The 22808-nt window shown below is 39.2% G+C and overlaps 1 protein-coding gene across 15 annotated transcripts in view; it reads left to right on the forward strand.

The window, feature by feature from the left end:
- The first annotated feature begins 1055 nt into the window (after positions 1–1055).
- Positions 1056–22808, forward strand: part of Pum2 (pumilio RNA binding family member 2) — an 80288-nt gene continuing 58535 nt past the window's right edge. For 11 of the 15 annotated variants that reach the window (XM_063232129.1, XM_063232134.1, XM_063232141.1 and 8 more), the window contains exons 1-2: positions 1358–1493; positions 16293–16361. In XM_063232129.1, coding sequence (XP_063088199.1) covers positions 16311–16361 — 51 coding nt within the window. In that variant the 5' untranslated portion in view covers positions 1358–1493; positions 16293–16310. Of the gene's footprint in view, positions 1194–1357; positions 1494–16292; positions 16362–17251; positions 17377–18203; positions 18278–22808 lie in introns of those variants that run through there. The other 4 variants (XM_063232139.1, XM_063232140.1, XM_063232132.1 and 1 more) reach the window with 4 other exon arrangements.

The following is a 22808-nucleotide window of genomic DNA, read 5'->3' on the forward strand; positions in this document are numbered from 1 at the left end:
CTGTGATCCCAGCACTCAGGAGGCTGAGGCACACTGCTGTGAGATCAAGGCCAGCCTGTTCTAGGACAGCCTGGTTCAAAAGCAAAACAAACAAACAAAACAAAACAAAACAAACCCCCAGCGACAATAACAAAAACCAATTTAGTCCCTCCTGCTCTCCTGTGCTTAGGCTTTACACCATGGATGACAAGAATCCCCCGCAGGCAGTGGCACCTCCATACTCGGGACTTCCCAGCCTGCAGAACGGTGAGAAATCACTTTATAAACTACCACCCATTGTTGTGTTAAAGCAACAAAAACTTAAGATTCACAGATGGATTTCCGTATCAGCACTGTTTGTGAAAGAAGGGCTCGTGGGCTCGCGGTTTTAACGAGCACAAAACGCAGAGTGAGGGTGTGCTCGGAGGCCCTGGATACGGAGGCATACAGACCGTCGGGAGAATGGGGCGGGGGTGGGGCACGTAAGCCATCAGGATGGGTCCAGATCTCGGAGTCAAGGCTATTCTCTGCACATTCCCAACTGGGAGGGCTGCACCGCACCAGGGCAGGTGTGGAGGCTCCAGCCGGCCGGTAAACCGGGCGGAGGGTTCGCTCCGACGTGACGGTGCGCGGCTGGAGATGCGTGTTTCGTCTCCCTCGTGCTTCACCCGGGCAAGCACCGGGGGGCAGTGTGCTGAGAGCTGGCTCCGCCCGCCAGGGAGCAGCCGCTGCACTCCAGGGGTGCGATTCTTCACCCCGAGCGCACCTTCAGGGTCCACGCGGCGGTGAAATCCAAAGGCCTGGCCTCAAGCCCACCGCTGCGGGCGTCAGCACCCCGGAAACGCAGTGCGTGCGAGGCGAGGGCACCTCCAGGAAGCCGGCGGAGAACAATAAGCCGCCGGCAGGAAGCGGCGGCGGCGCCCTCCGGAAAGCCAGGCCCCACGCGGGAAGTCGGTGGAACGCAGCGTCCGGAGCCCCACGCCTGCGCCGTCCGCCCGGGCGCGCTCCCGCCGAAGCCGCGGCGGGGCCCGGAGGAGCGCGCGAGCCGCACAGGCCGAGACCTCGCCGCCGGCCAAGGTGAGCGCGGGCAGCGCCTGCCGGAGGGCGGCCCGACGCGCGCGAGACGGCGCGGAGCGTGCGCACGCGCAGAGGCGCCGCCGGCCAGTGCCCCGAGCGCGGGAGAGGGACGCGACCCACTGAGAGCGCCCGCCATGGTGAGTGGGCCCCCTCCCCTTTCTCCCGGAGTGCCTTGCGCGCGCGCCGTGGGCGGGGGGAGGGGAGGGCAGGCGGCGGTGGCAGCCATGTTGTTGTGAGTCTCTGTCTCGCCCTCGGTACCTCGGAGGTTCGGAGGAGGAGGGGGAGGAGAAGGAGGTGGGGTGGGGGGGAGGGAGGTAGGAGGAGAAAGACGACGTCGCCGCTACCGAAGGCGGAGGAGGGGGAGGACGGCCGCGAGCGACGCCGCCGGTGCCCAACGGTCGGTGCTCCGGCTGAGGCAGCGCGGTTGCAGCAGCCTGGTAAGCCAGCGCGCGCGCGCCCTGTCCCGTCCCCCGGCGCCGCGGGGCCGTCTGCGGGCTTTGTGTGGCGGTGCCGGCGGGAGCCGAGCGCCGGCGGGGGGCGGCGGGCCGGGTGCTGCCGGCCGCGGCCTGGCCGCGCGCGGTGCGGGGGAGGGGAGCCGGAAGGGGGTGTGCGCGGCGGGCGGGCGGCGGGGCGGCGCCGGCTCGCGCTTTCCCGCGCCCGGGCGGCTGCGCTCGCGGGGCCCGGCCGGCGGGCACGCAGGGCGGGCGGGCACGCGGCTGCGGGGTCCGGGGAGGCCGCGGCGGGCGGGCGGGCGGGCGGGTGCGCGGGGCGCAGGGCTCGGCCGGCGGCTCGGGTGCCGCCGAGGTCCCGAGGCCGGGAAACGCCCCAAGCGAACCCCAGTGCGTTCTGCAGGAGTTTTCTGGGCCGATTTGGGGACAATTGTGAAAAGTTTTGTGCCTGAACACGTGTGAGAGTTCAGTGCTGACTCCGAGAACGCGGCTGGAAACCCACTTTCTCAGGAGCGCGTCTGTCACTTGTGAACCGCGGGGAGGGATGTCAGAGACTCGCTGGCGCAGATTTTTGCTTAAAAAACGGGCAGAGTTCTGTAAAGGTTTCTAAGGGGAAGGGCTTTTAAAGGCTTAAGAGAAACGTAATACTTGTACAGATGTTGTATGTCAAGAAAGCCGTATAATAAATGGAGTTACCCTTTAAAGCTTGTTTACTGCTTAGATTCGTGCCCATTAGGTGACTCTTCACTCTGTGGTCTGGAATATTGAAGTATGATTTAAGAAGTTGTCGCTGGGAATCCTGTTAAAAATACTAGGAATTATAATTTAAATTGGTATAAACGAGTTCTGTTCGTAGTCTGCTTTTAGATGATGTTTGTCCCGCAGTCATAAATGGATGGCATTTCTTTATCGAAATAATTTCATTTAAATTCCAGGTTTTGCTGAGATTAACTTGCATAGAGCAGTGTCTTGTACATAGAAAAAAGTTACACTTTAATTCAAAGGTAAAAATTACGTTTCAGAGCCTTCAGGACTCAGTTCTTCAATTTTTTCGCTTTATTATGTGCGCAAGTCTAGCCATTTTTACCTTCTAGGTAGATTTGCTGCTAACAAATTGATAATCTTCAAAGAGTTTAAACTTTCAGTTTTAATACATTGTTTCCTTTTTGTTTGCAGAATTCGCACGATTTGATACTTAGTAAGATGTTAAAGTAATTTTTTAAAGAAGCGTCTGTAGACTTAAGTTGACTTTACAAGGTTGTCATTTTAGGCCAAAAACCACTGAAAGTGTATCAAGGCTTAGCACGGATCATAAATAATAGGCAGATTTTGTTCTCTTCAGTCTTCATGTGTCAGTCTTCCTGGTGTTGGAAGATGGTCTTCCTGGGTATATACTTAGCCAAGCCCGCAGAGTAATTACAAAGAGACACTTGCAGCAGGTGTGACGTCCAAAGTGAGTTTTCTCAGGGACCAGGCACCCCCTCCCCTACACCCCCAGCCAGATGCTGGGGACGGAACCTGAGGCTTGAGCTTATTGTTATTAGGCCAGCGCCTTACCACGTGGCTGCTCTCTGCTTTTTTATGGCCACTGACAACTTCCCGATTTTAATGGAGGTTGGCTTCTGTCTTATGGCCTCCAGTTCTTAATAAAGACTTTGGGGTTTCTAAGATACAAACCCTGTTTTTTTTTATATTCTTAAAATTGATGGATATTTAAAATACACTATCTGAATATTCCTTTCTTAGGTGATTTTATCTGATTTGTATTCACAGCTTGAGGCTATTTTACTAACAGGTGTAATTAAGATAGAAGTTGTACTCATACCTGTGTACATTGGTTTGTGACATTAATAGGTTTCTTGCTGTTTGTAAGGCATAAAAACAGTCTGACTAGCTCCTGTTGTCCTTCCTCGTTCTTCTGTTTGGTGACTTTGTAGGAGGGAATAGATCAAGTTTGGCTGAGCCCCATTCCTCGTTTTTTCTCTGAGCATCTGCCTCCTGCATAAAGTACTTAATTTGTTCTTCTTGAATCCCCAGAGATAGATTGCCTGCTTCTAGAGAGGGTAGTTGTCCAGTGCTACTAGGGGCTGGTGAGATACTTAGGGTTTGGTACCACAAGCACACTTGGCGTAGCTCCAAGTTATGCTTCCCAATAGTCAGATCTTTGGTTTACCATGAATTTTAATTTATATTGCTCACTTAATTTTGAATATGGTGTAGTAGAAAAAGATTCTTCAAATCCTGTTATTGAATTGGGTTTTTTTTTTTTTTTTTTTTTTTTGGACTGGGAATGTAACTCAGGGCCTCACATTTGCCTGGCAGGTGCTGTTCCGCTGAGCCACATCCCTGGCCCCTCAAATCCTGTTATTTAGAATATTGTTTTAATAGTAACTTCTATATTTGAAGATACGGATAAAAGTTTTCACTTAAAATGTATTGCTTTTGTAGTGAAGATTTACAGATTTTCAAGTTTTACTAATGAATGAAACACTAGCTTTTATATAGGTAGGTGGGTGAAAGTGCCTTCTCAGTTTCAACAGTATGCTTAGAGACAAAGTTATTTTTTCTTCGGTAATTTTTTCCAGTAACTCAGAAGATTGAATTTTATGAATGAAAAATTAAGATTCACCTAATTAACAGGTATCAACTTCCAACCTTCCAGTGAGTCATTTTCATTCTTAATGAAATGAAACTATAGACGTTTAGCTTTCATGGACTTAAATGCAGGTTTTTTGAGATATATATGTGTATGTACACACACACACACACACACACACACACCCTTGGTTAGCTATTTATATTCTAAAGTGTTTTACAGAAATTAAAATGATTATTTAAGCATGTTGTCAAAAGAATAGTTTTATTATGTTCCATTCTACAAATTTAGTTACTGTAATCCTATCCATTTTCATGTTGCATGTGGCTGATTTTCACTCAACGTTATTTTCTTGTAGAGGAGTAAAAAACGGGAGAGAACTTAGAAAGTGTGCATGTGTGTATCATTGTAGCTGCCAACTACAAAAAAGGAAGTGGTATCAAATGTGAAAGGAGAAAGAAGGGGGAGTTGAGGTGTCAGAATGTTTTGACTGACTACAATGGAGCAGGAAGAAAAAGGCATCCTTTACTTGAAGCAAGGTACAGGTTTGGACCACAGTAACTTGCGAAGTGTGTCCTCCAGAGGGATTTGGTGCATTTGCCTGCACCATGGGACTACAGAACCACCCACTCAACACTGCCCAACTAGAAATAGAACCTGTGATTAACTGCTAAGGTACATACAGTGTGGTGGTAGGATTGGAGAAGTAGAGGAAGAACATACTTACCTTTCTTTTGGGTGAGGGGAGGGCGCGACCCTAATTGTATAGGGGACCTGGCTTGAGGATAGAGCTTTGTGATTTCTGTTTTAATAGTAGACCTGTCAGAACCTGGAAATTTTAGGTTTTTGTTTTGTTTTGTTGAGACAGGGTCTTACGGTGCAGTTCAAGATGACCTTGAATTCACTGTGTAGCCTAAGCCTGGCCTCAAATTCACAGTGATCCTCCTGCCTTAGGCCACAGAGTGCTGGCACTACAGGCATATGCAACCACGCCTGGCAAGTTTAACATCTTAAAGCAGTGATCTTTGATTTGGGGCGCTATTTCTGAAAGCAGTGAGGGAATTTTAACTAAGATTAAATTAGCTTTTTTCATTCAGACATCAAGGTAAATGAGTGGTAGAGGCAGAGTGACCCTAAGTACAGGGCTTTAGTAGGCAGTCAAATGAAGAAATCGTAGGTAGAGACAAGTAGGGAATGTATCCTGTTGTAAACTGTCAAAAATTATCTATACATAGAATCTGTTTGAACATCTCCATAGTATTTTAGTGTTTTAAATGTGATTTTCAGTTTTCTGTGGTAAAATTGAGTCTTTAACATCAATACAACATAAAGCACAAATTTTGAAGTTGAGAGAAATGATGATGACTCTGGGTTTTTACCTACAGATTTTTTGTGCAATATCTATCCACTGAAGTGTAGATTGATTGATTGCTTTTCATCTAATGGAGATGTGAATCTTATACCTGCAAAAATAGGAGTTACCCTAGCATCTCACTAAAGATAAGTTGCCAGTTTTTGCCAGGATTCTTGGTGAGAAAGTACTCATAGAGTACTATTTGTTAGTCTGTTTAAAGTTGAATCATCAAGCTAGACTACTAGAATTTTGCGCAGTTTCTTTGAAGGTTACAGGTCTCTCTTGTTCAGATTGTCCTTGAATGTTGGTGAAAACCTAGTCCTTTTCCATAAGGTGTTTACACTAAGGTGTAGAAAGGTGTAGAGAAACTCACCGACTGCCCTGGAGGTGGTGATCCAAAAGCACTGTGGACTCAGGGAGGACGTGCGCCTGAGGGTCAGGAAAAGCTTTTTGCAAGAGGTAGTGTTGAATCTTCAAAGCAGAGAAGTTAGAGATGATGAAATGCCATTCAAGCAGAGGACTACAACAGCGTGTCTAGTGACTGATGGTAGAGAATGGCAAGAGTAAAATGCAAACTTAAGGAGAATCAGCAAAAAATCTGACTGGACAGACAGGAGCCCATGAAAATGAAGGGCTTTCGCTAATATGGACAGTACTGAAAACTTTGAGTATCCAGAATCGTATCTAAAAAGATTTGTACTGTATTGTGTGGGTCCCTTATATGGTTGCCATGAAAATGTTTTCCCTTGATTTCTTTGAGGGGCTGACAGATAAATCTTGTATTTATTATTGGAATATTATTGAAAGTGCAACTCTGTAACACTCATGTAAGAAATTTCTTTTGAGAGCTTAGTTTGAGAAATACGGTTGCCTCAAGGGAATGGGTATAATTTCTTGTGGATAGTGATAATTGTGTTTTTAAATGTCTTTTCTCTTACATCATCACATGTTACTAAGTGAACTTGTGTCTGCTTTGTTTCCCCAGATTTAGTTGGTAGGTTTTTGTTTCTGAGGTGCTGGGGATCGAACCGAGGACTTTCATGTTGAGCTACAACCCCAGCCCTTTTTTATTTTCAGACAGGTTCTTGCTAAACTGCCCAGGCTTCTGCTTCAGCCTCCCACAGTGCTGGGATTATAGACATACACCATACTGGTTTCAGATTTAATTTTTTTTGTTTTATTGTGTATATTTCTTTAAAAGATTTCTGTATAAATGAATGTAGAGTAAATATAGTGAAGGGTCATTCTGTAACAGACACTTTTTAAAAATACTTGAGTTTGAAACTGAGACCTTGAGATCAATGTAAGTTTATATAGTTTTCTCTTTTCGGACGTTGTTATTTAGTTGCTAGGTTTTTTATGTTCTAAGCAAAACTTGCCTTTTTAAAAACTTAAGTATCTTTAAGAAACAAACTAATGATTACCAGCTCGAAGTTTATTCTTTGAATAGGTGAGGGAACGTTTAAAAATTTACAATTCATATCCACCACCTAAAAGATTCCTTTTGTGTCAAAGATATGTACAGGTCATATATTTTCTTAGAGTCTTCATTAAGTCATAATAAACTTAACTTAAAAGCTCTTAAATCACGTTGGGGGTTATAGACAAAAGTCAAACCACTACCAGTATACTCTTCAGCCTGTGTGAGAAAGTTGGTATGTGTTCTTTAACTCATACTTAAATTTTTTTTAAATTTGTTATGGGAATGGCTAGAAATACCTGAAGTTGTCTTTTTGTGTTTACACTTACCCTAAAAGAATTACATTAAGTTAAACAGATCCTTTGGTATGCCAGTGGCAATGACAGGAAGATAACCTCAGAGAGGTTGGTGCTGGAAATCAAACCTTGTGCTTTCCCAGGCCTTGCTGCTGAGCTATATCCCCCGCCCGAGAAGAGTATATATAACTCTGATCCTTCCTAAATCTTACTGTGGTGTGTTTTAGCCCAGATGGTGAAACCTCTTAAACACAGGAGAGAGACCTTTTTAAAGCAGTTTAATCCTGTTTTATTTGTATTGCTTTGGGAGTGAAACAGTATTTGGGCCCCCTTGAGACTTTTTAGATCAGTAATAGTTTTGGGTAATGGGAGAAATCACAGAGTTTTTTAAAGAACTAGTTCTCTGACCCTGTCATCAGAAAATATACTACAAAGCAAAGAACAGTCCAAAATATTTTGGAGTCCAAAAATGTGCAAGTCACATTTATCATGCTGTATTGCCAGATACATTGAGTTTAAATACACATGCTGCTTCATTACTTTGAAGAATTTAACAAAAGAGGAATTAACCTTCTTCCTTTACATTGGTGATGAAAATATATTAGATCTACAAACTATTAAAATTTAAAGTGTCATAAGGTATATGTTGAGATATTTACTGTAGTAAGTATTCAGTACAAATCTAAATTTTTTTATATTACCTCAAAAACTGTTAGAAACCTGCAAAATAAAATGAGATTTTTCTTTTTCATGCTGTTTATTGAAAAGATATTTTTCTGTCATTTCACAAATAATGATATATTGTCTGTATAAATGCATTTAAAAAGAATTCAGTCTTGCTTACACGTTGTGACACACATAGTCCTTTGAGAGACACTATAGACTACTTAATGTGGTGCTTCCAGTGTGGCATATTACTACCCCATGAGGCCATTAATTGTTTTAAAGGTAATACTACTGTAACAACTACACATATTTACTATTTTAACATGTATATATTTTAATGTCTTCAAAAATACAAGTAATGTGTGAGAGATACTCGAACGTTAAAATCTTACAAGATGTAAACTAAGAAACATTTAGAATGTAACTGTTGATCATGGTTATGTGTCACAGATTATTTTTCATGTATACATGTATGTGTTTGTGTTTCTGTTTGGTTTTTTGGTATTGTACTGGTGATTGAATCCAGGGTCCTCATATTGAATTTATCTTTGGCCTTTTTATTTTTTATTTTGAGACAGGGTTTTGCCAAGTGACCAAATTGCCCTGGCTGGGTTTGAGTTTGCTGCCCGTGCGGGCTTCTCAAGAGTGCTGGGAAAATCGATGTATCCTCCCCGTGTCCTGTTTTTACTGAACTGATAGTAACGTAGCTTCAAACAGACCGATTTTCATTTTGCCATTTCATTTAACACTCTGGGATACTTTTATTTTGTAATTTTCCTTTTCTCCTTATCATAGTATCTAATATCCATCCATTTGGCTGTCTCCGTAACTGTCAACATTTTGTGGAACATGGGCATGATCAGAATAGTTGGTGAAATTGTGTTAGATTTTTCCTATCCTGATTCTTATTTCAAGAAGTTTTAAAGTCTCATGACTAAAGCTGTGTTATTAATATTGAACAATACCAATTAAACATCACAGGACTTTTTTTGTCTTTTTTGAGACAAGGTCTCTATGCAGTACAAGCTGGCCTTGAGCTCAGTTTGTAGCCCAGGCTGGTCTCAAACTAACACCGATCCTCCTGCCTCAGCCTCCTGAGTGTGGGATTACAGGTGTATGCCTGTAAGAAAAAGATTTTGATAGGTTTTAGGGAGAAAGTAGTAGCCTGTGAGCCACCAACTGAAGAATTTGCACATGAAAAGGTGAATAGTAAAGAGCTGTTCAAGTGACTGAACAATGTGAGCTACAGGAAGGGGGGAGAAAGATGTAGGTCACGTAATTATTAGCTAAGTGGTGGTGTATGCTTGTTGGTGTGGGAGAAAGCATGAGACTTGGGGGTCTGCATAATTTTGAGCCTCTGCTGTGTAAGCAGCTTTGTCTGCTGAGATAGGGAAATGGCCACAGTTTTCTTGCAGTGTGAGAGTACAGCACCCTGCTGGGTTTTTCATCCCTTGGGTGGCACTGGGAATTGCATCTGGGGCCTTCACACTGAGCTGTGTCTGCAGTCCTTTTTTAATTTTTTATTTTACTTTGACATAGTCTCTCCAAGTCACTGAGTTGCGCACACTGCTTAAGCTTGTAATCTTCCTGCCTCAGTTTCCCAGAGTGCTGGGCTTTCAAGTGCATACTACCATCACTCTTGGTTTATCTTGCTGGATTGTAGTGAGAAGTAGAGAATAGTGTATCTAGTGTGATTGTTGCCATAAAGTATATGTATAATACTGTGGTTAATGTATGGGGGACAAGTTGTCTTTAAAAGTTAGTCCAAAGAAGTTTATAATTATTTAGAAGTCAGGTTTTAGGAAAACTGTACAAAGACTCATAAGTATGTTTTAAGAAGTAATAAGCAAACTTAGGTTTATGCAACAACTGAGGCCTGAGCCAGTTAACCTGCAGGAAGATTTTATAAGCTGCACTTCGTAAATGTTTTTGTTTTTAAAAAGAGAAAAGAAAAAGGTTTTGTTCAAATTGTGTATCCTTCGAGATTCAGTTTAAATATTTTTATATGTTCTTCATAAGACTTTTAATGGTTTTGTCATTAGTACATGCATTTTATTAAGCCTTACGGAAGTTTTTAAACATAAAATTAGAGAAAATATTGAACTTTGAGGTATTATCCATATTCACCATGTTTAAGAGTTGTTTATATCCAAAGCATGAGTTACTAATGAGGACTTAACAAGAAATACAATCCTCTTGCTAGTATCATTCCTAACAGAATTAGGCAGTATCTTGCAAGATTTATTTTTTACTTGGATTTCCCTGATTTTTCTCAAAGTGTTTTTATAGTTGTTTTGCAAGAATTGGTTTATTTAACATTTACGCCTCTATAGAATAGTCTTTCTCCCCCACTTTTAAATAAATTTCACTTTAATGTAACCACATGGTTTTTTTCCTTCTCTTCCTTCTTCTCTTTGATTTAAAGTTAGTTAACGTTCTTATTATCATCCACATATTAAATCACAGAAAATAGCATTAGCTTAGAAATAGTCCTTCTGGAAGGGGGTCATTTCATAACTTAGTTTTGATATTTCACATTATTCTTTGATATCAGAACTATTTCTGATAACTTAGTTGTCTAAAGCAAGTCATCTTCATTTTCATCTAAATTACTTCTCAGTAAAAGCATCAAAATGAACACTTACTGAGGTTGGGGAGAAAGTAGTAGCCTGTGAGCCACCAACTGCAGAATTTGTACATGAAATTAGTGTGTAGATCTTCTCTAGTATATTTTTTCCTCAAAATGTAGAGAATGAATGTCTTACAATATGAAAGACCTTGTTTTGTAAGGGCTTAAATACAGGAGATCCAAACCTGTAACCTACGAGCCTTTTGGGAGACATTTCAGATCCAAAGTACAGCACCAACTTATTGACTTATTTAATGATACTGAAAAATGTATTACTCAATTTATGCTTGCAGAAAAATGGCGGGTGTGGGTAATGATTAATAGAAACTTTGAATGTTGTCTTTGAAGGACTAGTATAAATATTAACTTGGATTTGCTTTTTACATTTGTCATATGGATAAGAAAAAGGCATTAATAAATAAATTTAACTAGTTGGCCAATAATGCAGGAAGTTGTTTATTTATTTATTTTTATCGGTATCGGGTATCGAACTCATGACTGCCTGCTTGCAAGGCAGGTGCTTATGCCGCTGAGCTAAATCCCCCGCCCCAGGAAGTTATTTAATATGCTGAAGAGGAGAAAGTATTTTTTAGGACTTTAGTAGTAGATACTGCTAATTAATTTATTTAAAACAGTCCAAAGAGATGACTGTAAAGAAATGTGTTATAAACAACTTAAGCCACTTTATTTACTAGTAGTTTTATATAAAACAGTTTTTATACAACTTTGCTTCTGGAGTTGATGTGGAAGATAGCTATAGGAAATAGTGCCCTCAGGAAGTTGGACTTACACACAGTATAAATATTTTGTGTTTGTAAATTGTCTTCAGGAATACAAAATTGCAGAGGCTTGTTTATTCTTTTAAAATGAGCACTGTGTTAACATATATGAAAGCATTTGTTCATAATCACTATCCAGATATCACTTGATTTCATTATTGAATTCACGTTATAGAAAATAATTTTGAGTCATTATATATTGATAATAGTTAAGAGTCCTTAGTCCCTTTGACCCTAGAGTTTAATTTCCATTTTGACCTTTAAAAAAAAATGACCTCCTATATAAGAATATGAATATGAGCCAGGTGCAGCACATTCGTTCCTTTTATACTGATATTCTGGTGAGTGGAGACAGGAGTTTGAGCCCATCCCAGGGCAACTGAGTGACTTCGTGAGATCCTGTGTCAAAAAGGGCTGAGAGTAGCCAGTGGGAGAGCCCTGGCTTCAATACCTAGTGGCCCCCCCCTCCAAAAACCCGCTGAAAAGTGCTCAGTGTGATGTAATAGAGTACTTTAGGCCCATTTTAATGCCATTTGTTGTAGTTCTAAATGCGTTCTTCACCTCAGTAAGCTTATTTTTAATGGTAGCTATATGTGCAGAATTAGATCATATCACTAAGGAAAATTAACACTCAGTGATACATTACTTCATATTCTTGGGTCTCTACGTGAGCTATTTGAAAACCTTTTAGATTATGCATTAAATGAAAACTAATACAGGATGTAACCAAGTTTTGTGTGTCTGTGTGTGTGTGAGATTGTTTTTGTTTTGTTTTTTCTTTTTGGTACCAGGAATTGAACCCAGGGCCTTCCACCTGCCAGGCGTGTGCCATGGTGCTGGGCTACATCCCTGGTGTCTCACATAACTAGTAATCTGCCTACAGGAAAATTAGACAGAGCAAAATAAGACACTGCCATTTCTGTGTGTAGATGTGGGTTATTTCCTTTCAGTCTTAACATTACTGTATAGGCATTTTCTTGTTAGATACCTAAATGTCATCAATAGCTATACAGTACAGTATTTAATACAGATGTGTTCTGTAATTTATAGGTGGAGTTGGGCTGACTTTTTTTTTTTGTCTTTTTGAGACAGGGTCTCACTTTGTAGCCCAGGCTGGTCTCGAACTCGCAATGATCCTCCTGCCTCAGCCTCCCGAGTGCTGGGATTACAGGCGTGAGCCACCAGGCCTGGCTTCTGACTTCTCAAGAGTAAACATATCCTACGGTAGCTTTTACTCAGGGAAGCCACCAGGGTGGCTGATCTGTCAGTGACAACCTGCTGTGTGTGTCTGGTCACACACCACTGTTGGTCATTGTTCCGTTGTGAGCTGTGAGTCATTTGTCAATCCTAACACACTCTTCCACTCTTCAGCATTTAGAACCAAAGATGCTGCTTCTAAATAATTCTCAGAATCTGTGTCAGTGACAGCTCCTCAGAAAACTGAGAATAACTTACAAAATAGAAGTTCCTTCATGCTGCGCATCTGTGTTCAGTGTCTTGTTTTTGCTCTTTCCCAACATTGACTATCTTCTTGGTGCTCACTCTCCTTTCAGGTATTTTCTGTGTCCTAGCGTAAGGAGGAGCAACCTTGACATCAGTGACCGAATACCTCGGCTTGGTTTGATGTAAGGTCTGATCTAGCACTCTGTTTCAATTTCACGTCAGCTATTTCATGTAACAGTAACCAAGGCCCTTTGCTGGCTTGTTTTTATTTAAAGTAGACATGTGAGCTAGCTCCTTGGGAGTTTGACTCATCTCTGAATTCCATTGGAAATTTCTACCTTTAATTACTGAGCACAGAGAGCTGCTGTTCCGTACCATGTGGATTCTTGGTCACCCAGAAATCAGAAGTTCGCATGTCCTGTCCTTGTCACCTTTTTTCTCTGCAAACATATTTCTGTTAGCCAGGGATGTGCTAGCAAATCTCACTTGTGACACAAATGTAAGGGTAAAGGAAAAGATCATTGAGTTTCACCTGCTGTGCTCTTGAACAATACAGAATTTGGTAATGTCTTTCTGGGATTTCCTTGCTTGCTTTCTGAGAAAGCAGCTTTGGTTGGCCCAAGCTACCCTTCTGTTTTTTAGGCCAGAGCGTTCTCTGTAGGAATTTTGCATACTTCTACACCTAGAGCTATCCTGTGGCCAAAGATTTGTTTTAAAAAAATGTACTTTATGTCAGTGCTTAAAGTATAGATTGTCTTCTGCTTTCTGTTTGTTTGTTTGTTTAACGTAGTTTTTAGAATTTGTAGTTAGTGCAAGGATTTGATCTGATGGGAGCTACTTGTCCATTACTAGAAAGCATATGAGAGTTGTGTAAACTTTGAAACAATAATCGTATTTGAGTTCTTTTTTGTCCCTACAAGCTCTTAGACATTGAAGATAGTAAAGGCTTACTAAACTTAAGGATGAATGAAATGTTTACCTTGTGAGTACTGTTAATAATAAGAAACAGCTTATTTTGCTCTGTTTACGTGTACTTTGATGTTATCAGATGTGATCTTTTGCCCATTTAGGGGATTGCTTTGTACATTCTGGATGTTAATCCTTTATTAGATATGTTTTTTGCAAGTACTTTTCTCCTAGACTTTTGTTTTCATCATCTTAACTGCATCTTTGTAGGATATGTTTCTGATTTTGATAAAGCCTAATTTTATCAGTTTTGCATACTCCTTTTTACAGTGTTACCTTTGCATGTACTAGATGAAGCTCTATCTGAGCTACAGGTTTCTCTCCCCTAGGTTTTTGAGACTGGGTCTCACCAAGTTGCTTGCCTAAACAAGTCTTAATCTTTTGAACCTCCTGCCACAGTCTGAACTCTGCTTTTGATTTTGATATGAAAACTCATTGTGAAAGTAGGCCCTGGTGGTGCATATCTACAATCCCAGCACTCTGGGAGTCTGAGACAGAGGATTGCAAGTTTTAGCCTAACCAGGACAATTTATTGACTTTGCCAGATCCTGTCTTGGAATTTAAAAAGAACTGAGAAGTGTAGCTCAGTGTAAAGGCCCTGGGTTAAATTCTGAGTACTGCCAAAGTCAAGCCAAACCAAACTCATTGTGGAACACAAGGTCACTTAGCTTTTCTTCTATGAAACTTTTGTAATTTTAGGCTTATAGATCTATCATTCATTGAGTTAATTTTTATTTTAAGATACAAGATATGGAGGTTGGTTTATTTGTATTGCAGATATCTGATGATCTCAGCACTGTTGAATGAATAAAGCAAAGCTCCTTAATAACTGGCTTATGAATGCTTGTGTATCAGCCACTATTTCAAGTGTTTTGTTACCAAACTCAGTGTTCACAGCAAGTCCATGTGGTGGCCTTTGGTGTTGTCCTCCACATGAGGAAATTGAGAAAAAACTGTTTACTTGCCCAGAACTATAGAACTGGCAGGTGCCAGAAAGATGTTGTGAACCCAATTGTGTCTGTCTGTAAGCCATGGTAAGCAGTTTGAGCTTTTATCTTTAGGAAAAGATTAAAGTACAGGGGTCACATAATCAGACATTTCAGAAAGATGACTGATTACATTTTGAAAATTAGATTGTGGCATACAAAGATGGAAAGAGGATTGGAGTGTTTTAGGTAAAAGACCAAAGGTGGTGTCACCAACCAGGCGGATGGAAAATGTATAAAGCAATAAGGCATTGACTTAACAGGACTTGGAAAACGATTGGATATTGCGTGTAAGAAAGGAAATAATTAAAGGTAGGGAAGAAAGAAAAGTTGAGATTCTGTGTTGTACATCCAAGAAGTGAAAGAAGGAAGATAATTAGAAATTTTAAGGAGAGGTCTGGAAATTGGAGGGAGTCCTAAGCATATAGCTACTACCTCTCAAAGCATTGAGAGGAGCGGTGATTGATACCGCTGGCAAAAAGGTAAAGAGTACCTAAGACACCAATGCGAGTGTTCGTGGGGTGAGGAGACGAGTCTCAATCTGAAGAAGCCCGAGAAGAAGCAGTTAGAGACCTGGGAAAGTAAAGGATTAACTGTTGGAAGAGGCAAAGTAGAAACAGAACAGTACTGTAGAAAGGGTGCTTTACTGCGTCAAATAGCATGGACGTTTTAGAGGGAGATAACGGAGTAAGGGAAATAATAGTATTTTCCCAGTTGAATTTGAAAGCTACACATTTGTAGTCGCTTTCATCTTAATGTTTCTTCCTCCCCACCCACTTTAAACTATTCTAAACGCCAAGGGCAGAGGATCACTGGCTTTACACATTGTCACATAAGAGATAAAATGGAGTTCAAGATCTTAGGAATGAAGGGTAGGGGCTGGGGATTTAGCTCAGCGGCATAAGCACCTGCCTTGTGATTAGGCAGTTGTGAGTTTGATCCCCGGTACCCGTAAAAAAAAAAAAAAAGAATGAAAGATAAATATCTGTTTTAGTTTGATGCGAAGGGAAAAAGAATTAGTCGAGAAAACCTCATTCTGAGTACTACAGTTGCTCTGAAAGAATTTATATGTTGCTTTTAGATAGAACTGGGTCACTGTTTATTGTTTTTTGATGGTAGTACGGATCAAGCCCCAGGGCATTCTACTGCTGTGCTATATTCCCGCCCTTGTAAACTTTTTTGTTTTGGGACAGTCTGGCTAAGCCATCCAAGGCTATGCTTGAACTTGGCAGCCCTTCTGTCACAGCCTTCCAAGTAGCTGGCCTTATATGGGTATATGAATCCTGAGATTTTATCATTGATGTGAAGTACAGATAATGGGAAATTTGGAAGACTCTTAAAGGAATGAAAGAAATACAAAATAATTTTATAATAGGAAACAAAACAGATTTTAGTGCCTTAACTTGCCTTTTTCTGTTATTTCCATCTCTTGCTCAAGAACTTGTAGTTTTCTTTTGGCGCACAGAATAATCTAAAAAAAACCACTGACCCTATGTTTTTCTACAAATTTTAATGTGCATGTGATAGTCTTTCTGGGAAAACCTGTCTGTTTAGAGAAATCTGTTCTTGCCCATCTCAGCTTATGCTAATACTAGTATTATCAGCAATATATATGATGTGGAAACAGTCTAATTTTTGTTTTTATTCAACAGGTTTGATCTGTGGATGAAATGAATCATGATTTTCAAGCTCTTGCATTAGAATCTCGGGGAATGGGAGAGGTAAATACTTACCAATACTAAGAACTTATATCTCACTTTGAGCTGTTGAGACTTAGTGTTTTAACCATAAATCTTGGAAACTGTGGTTATATCTTCCAAATTATTATTTTTCAACATCAGATTATAAATTGTGTAGTTAAGATTTTCACCTGCTTTTTTCAATCTATAGTAATAAGTAGTTTTTCATGTGATTATTTGTGTCTAGGTGACTTGGTTAGGTAATGTTTTCTATTTGGGTGATATTTTGGTACACAGCTTTGCTTAGAAGAAAACACTTATCTTTGTTCTGTCATTGTATGTATGTATGTATGCTTTGTTTGCTTTAACTATACGTTATTGTTCACTATTATTCCTCCCCCAGACTTTTCTTGTTCATCTAAAGCTGTTTGCTTAATAAACTTTTAATCCCTTGTGAGACGTTACTGGAGACGAGATGTGTCAGTGCTGTAGGAGTAGAATTTAATTACTTCCTCATCTGATTTCTGCCAGTTCTTTAAACATACTTGCATTATGTTATTGGTTACAGTTTGATTTATATTTGTCTCTCCTTTAAATTGCTAGCTTTGAATACCAAAGATAGTAGATTCTCCATATTTTAAAGTTAATTTTATCATTCCTTTTAATCTATGGTTTTCTTTGGAGCACCAGTTTAACCTCACCATTGTGTATTTCAAGGCATCTAAAATACTTAGTTTTCCATAAACATAGTTAAATTTTAGAAAAATTTGATTATGAAATCTCTTGTCATATATTTTTCTACTTAGTGTGGACTTTGATAATAGTGAACAGAGTTAAGATATGTAATTAATTGCCTGCTCCTGGAGATTATTTTACTCCGGTAGATTAGAGACCTTCATGAGACTCACTCCATCCAATGCTGTGCTCTTCAGATGCAGACAAAGAGTCCAGTCACTCCTTTGGGCCACAAGAGGGCACCCTGCAGCTAGCTAACCCTCCCCTTCTTCAGAACAGCGTTTTCCAAAGAGTTTGTCATTTTCAGAGGACTGATTTAAGGGTGAGTTAAGGTGCTTAAGCTTAAGTATTACCAAAATTAAAAAAACCTGTTAGTCCAGTGCATAAGATGAAGTGCTGGGCCCTAAGAAAAAATTGAGAGAGGGATTTGTTTTTTTTAAACAAAAGGTATAGCTTTGCTGTCGCACAGTGGCTGCTTGGGCAGTAGTTACACTGTGTGAGAGACTAACAAGTGGGAATTTGAAAGGGCTTTTGTTCTTTCACTGTCAGTTATTTTCCTTGGTGTTTAGAAAGCAAAATAACATTACCTTAAAAGCAGATTAGCCTTCTGTTCTTATAGACTTGAACTTGGTTCTTGAGCAAGAAAAGTCACATCCCTGCATTAATTTTAGACTCCCTGCATTTATAAGATGTGTATTGTGTAGATATTTTTATATAGATTTTTCTTTTTCCCACTTTCTAAATATCTGATTAGTCTAAAGGTATCTTTTTAGTCTTAAAATATGTCAGGATCAGAAACAGTACCTGAAAGAGTTTGTTATTTAGAAGGATGTTTTAAAAATCTGGCTGAGTTGAAGAGTATGTTGAATAACCCTAAATTCAGGCTCTCCAGAGGGGTATGTCTAACATGGAAAGCAAAAATGTCTGGGTCTTAGGTTGTCTGCTGCTTAGTAGAGAGCAGCAGGTCAGTTATGTCTATGACTTTCATTCAGTACAAATGTATTTTTAAATGTTTTTACTAAATAAGTTTTGTTCCTTAATAGTTTACCAGTTAATATTGTTAACTGTAAGAGATGGCTCAGAAAACTACTCAGCTTTCTGTCTCTGAGTTCTCTCCCACAAGCCTTTCTATCTTTCCTCATCTCACAGGCAGCAGGGAACCTTCTGGGATTTCCTTCTTTGCCTGTCTCTCTCTCACCAGTCTTCTCCTCCTTTCCTTACAGGTGAGGTTTTTTGTTATTTTATCCCAGAGTTGATTCATTGAAATACATTAAAAGCAGCCTTAGATTTCTGGCCCTTGAGTTTTCTAAATTTACTTTTTACAAAATTTTTTTTTGTAATGCTAAACCTTTTTCAGAAGATTGCCCTACTCTTGACTTTTAAGTTATGGTTGTTATGTCTTAAGTGTTACAAATCTCTAATGTATAAAGCACTGCATTTACATATAGGACTCATCTCAAATGGACAGTTCCTATTTTTGTAGATCAGGATGGGTTTACTGAGCCATCATTAGAAGGGCAGTCTCTTGGTTATTCATTCAGAAATGTAAACATTTATATTCATCTGTTCATAAGTTCACCCTTACTATTTTTTACCTAATAGACCTAGTGGTTTCTGTTATGTCATGTAGCTTAAAAAGAATAAAGTGACAAAATGAGCAATTTTTAATTGAAACACTATGAGGCACATTTTCATCTCTAGATTATTATAATAATAATAGCAGGGTTCTTGTTTATTTTTTAAATGATAGGAAAAAAGACCCTGCCTGAAATTCCTTAGGGAACCCAGAATTTATCTTTAAATCACTTACTTAATGTGATTTACTTTGAGGGTATTTTCATAGCTTAGTATGATAGATGATGCCCTCTCCTTTCTCATCTCTCACTAGTGGTATGCTGTTGAGCAAGGCTAACTTCTGAAAACAAGTAAGAATAACCTGTTGTATGAATTACACATCTCAAATGCTCAAACTTTTTTTTTTTTTTTTTGGTACCAGAAATCAGACTCAGGACCTTGCGCTTGCCAGGCAGGCATTTGTGCCACTAAGTGATAACCCACCCTCAAATGCTCAAACTTTGATTGAAGCCAGTTGTTATTGATAGTATTCAAATAGGTGAACATTTATATAATTCGTGTGCCAACAATTCTGTCATCTTTTTTTTATGCTTTACAGTGTATATTTTTGTCAAAGATGTGTAAGATTCCCTTGTCAAACTTATAAGCAAATCTGACTTAAGCATTCTCCTAGAACGGAACTTATTCACAAATCGGACTTACTGTACTTGGTTAATCCAAGAAATTCTGTCATCTTATAGTTTGTCCATTATAATGGAAAGACCATCACAGTATCTTAAATCTCTTCTCATTTCCCTAGTGGTGTTCTGATGCTGAAAATTTTAAAAATATTGGTTAGTTGGACTGTATTTGAAAAGAACTGTCTTCTGTGGTAAACAGAAAATAGATAATGAGTTCAGATGTCGTTGCTGCAGTGTACTGGCTGTATGCAATAGAACCTTGAGTTTTTACTTTCTTATGTGGAATGTGACCATACGAGGCAGCTGGTCTTCGTAAATAATAGGGTTTCATCTTCCTGTGAGGATGCTGAAACTTGACTCAAGGAAAAAGAAGGCCAGCAGCTATAGGCATGTAATGAAAGATATAATTCTTTACAATAATCACTCATGTTGCAGACTAGTGTGTTAATTCCCGTTTTACAATGTTAAAGGAGTTATACTTTGTGATAGAAAGATTTCTAATGTTACAGGCAAGGTGATGTGTTAAGAAATGTACTTAACGTTATTTTAGTCTGATAATTCTATGATAGGAGCTTTTTTAATTTTTTATTTATTTATTTTTTCTTTACACTTGAGGAAACTGACTCAGAGATATAAATTGCCTGGCCCACAGCCACATAATAATTGAATGATAATTTGAATTTATCAGTGTCTTAACTATAGTATTCCTTCCCACTGGAAATAATTTAATTTTTCTAGTTGATATTAAGGTAAATCAGAAATAGAGATGTAGAGAAGTAATATGAGCTGGGAAATTTAAAGGTATTAATATCTTTTATTCATAGAAAAGATTAAAAATCAGAAATGTCATCTTGAGTTTTAAGGAGTTACCTTGTGTTTTATTCTCATACAATTTCATGTTTACCATTTATTTTTGTCTTATGTGAACTTGTATCAGTAAAAAAGATACTCTTTCATCCTGATTTGCCCAGTAGAGCCCAGTTAGGTATGTGTTGTAGTGGAATACACTAATTATTAGTAACATCCCAGTGTCCCAGATTGGATTGAGATTTCCATGAATCTCTGCATTTAAAACATAATGTAAACATTGAGCTTTTAAATCTTTCAGTTATGTTAATTTGATAGATTTGGAGTTTCACATTATAGTTTAATATTTTTAAAAAGGGGGCATATAAGTGTATGCCCTGTAAATGTTGGAACAAGAATTTGATTTGTTAATTTTGAGGCAATATGCTAAGGTGCTGATTTCCTCAGAAATGGAGAGGGCAAACCAAAAATACTTCTTAAAAATATTGTATATCCACTTAGTCATTTCTGAGTTAGAAGGATAGAAGGGCAAATTGATAAGAAATGCTGAATGTCCTGACCTTGTTTTAGAACTTTTTTGAATCAGGCAACTAATGCAGAGTGGTGTTAGGTAATGTATTCTGCAGATATTTAAGGTCTCTTAACCTTGTGTTCTGTAATGTACATTTTATTTCTACTACAATAAGAGTCTCCAGGGGCAAATCTTATTTCCATTTCTTTCATTGAAAGAAATTTCAGTTTATCATTTAACCTTTTAAAAATTCTTTTAAACTGTCCTGTTTCTTCAGTTGTTGCCTTCTGTTATATTTAGTCCATTATGATTTACTCTTGGTTACAAGATTAAATAGTTTCTCTAACTATACTTGAATCATTATCTAAATTGCTACAGAAAGCAGGTGTAGAATATTGGTGTAGGCCTTTGATAGTTAATTTTAACTACTAAATTGTTTTCATATGTATGGTAACAAATATGTGCAAAAACGGTGAGCTACTCGTATCGTGTGATGCTCGATAAACGTTGGACACTGGAAACCAACCCTGCCACCACCACCATTACGCAGTTTGCATTGTAAAGCAGTGGTCCCAGGCAGTCACCAAACTCTGAGAAGGTTTTGGAATAGTCTCTCCCCAGAGTTCTGTTATTTCTTCTACTGAGAGTGTTTTACCACTTCTTCATCTTTGGCTGATGCTTCTTTTGATACGACTTTATTTTCGGTTCTTTGTTTCATTATTTTTTTGATGCTGAAGGTTTTTTTTTTTGGGCAAAACATTTATTTTCAGCATGATTTTAATCTAGCTGCAATAGCTTCTTTAAACTATTTTTAAGGGATTACATTGGCTTTTACTATGAATGAATGCTCAGTTATTTATATAAAATATGCTTTAATAGTATTATCAGCTTTATATTTTGAATACTTACATGAATCTTTTATGTTTCTTTTAAACTACAATTGGAAGTTGTAGTTTACTTACTGGACTTTTTGTGGGAACTCCTCGTTGTCCATTTCTTTCTACTCATACCCTTTTCCAGTTCTTGCTATCTTGTCTCTGTTGTTTAGCTTTCTTAAACTGGTCTTGTCGCTATAGTTTTTGCCTCTTCTGTTATTCTTACATCATGAACTACTTCCAAAACATAGTATCACTCTAGCAACTTGTCCAGACCGCCTGTTGCTTCAGTGTAACATCTAATTTCCTTGGCATGCCTTGTGAGGGCCCTTGACATGCTTTACTTCACCAGCATGAAGTTTTGGCCTTCCTGTATCTGTTCCTCTGTCTGTACTGTTTTATACATCATGTGTTTTCTTAGGCAAATTCCATTTTCACTATTTTGTTTATTCTTTATTTAATGTCTTTCTTACCTTTCAACCTCTAGCAGCTCCCAACCCTCACCTCCACACTCCAGGATGCATACTGTATTGGCACTTCTGTCCCAACTCAGGTGTTACTGATTTTCATTTTATTATAGTCTCTATGTGGGCTCTTTGAGGACGAGGTCATCATGCGCTTAAAGAGGCAGGTGCAGCTAATTTAGTGTGATTAGTATAGTAGTAGCAGTAGTAGTAGTATATACAGGTTGGATAATGAGCACTGAATGACCAACCACCTGATTCTGGACTGAGAGTGATGCATGTTTTATGAACATGTGTTGTACAATGCCAAACTGTATCTCAGAAAACCAGTCTGTTGTTTTCAGACACACATCCCAAGGCAGCCTCTTCGGAGTGTTAGGGATGAGAGACTTAGAGAGAGAGAGACAGAGACAGAGACAGACAGAGACAGAGAGATTTTAGGAATTGCCCAGATAGGAATTTTGAGTAATTAGCAAGTGGTTTTATCAGCATAGTTTATGGTGTTTTACGTCATCATATAGGATAGAGGGCAAGGGCTTGAGGTTGTTACCTTAGAAGTATTAGTAGGTTTTTTTGGTGTGTTTTTCATCATCAGTCTATAGCTTTTTGATTTGGGATTGACAGATTGATAGTATCCATGAACTAGTAAGAGTTGTCAAGTTCACTTCCATTGAGCAACTGAAGTAAGAATGAAAAAAATATTTTCTATCATGAAAGCTATAAGATGAGGCATTGTCAGAAGTATTTTTGGGAAGTAAAAAGATATCTTCGGTTATTACTGTTGAGATTCTGAGTATCTTTTATTGAGTGAGAACTTTAAAGAGCGGGGCATGGTGGTTCAT

This window comes from Cavia porcellus, unplaced genomic scaffold (assembly GCF_034190915.1).
Source record: "Cavia porcellus strain 051 isolate PalLab524CR breed Dunkin Hartley unplaced genomic scaffold, mCavPor4.1 scaffold_1, whole genome shotgun sequence".
NCBI classification, from domain to species: Eukaryota; Metazoa; Chordata; class Mammalia; order Rodentia; family Caviidae; genus Cavia; species Cavia porcellus.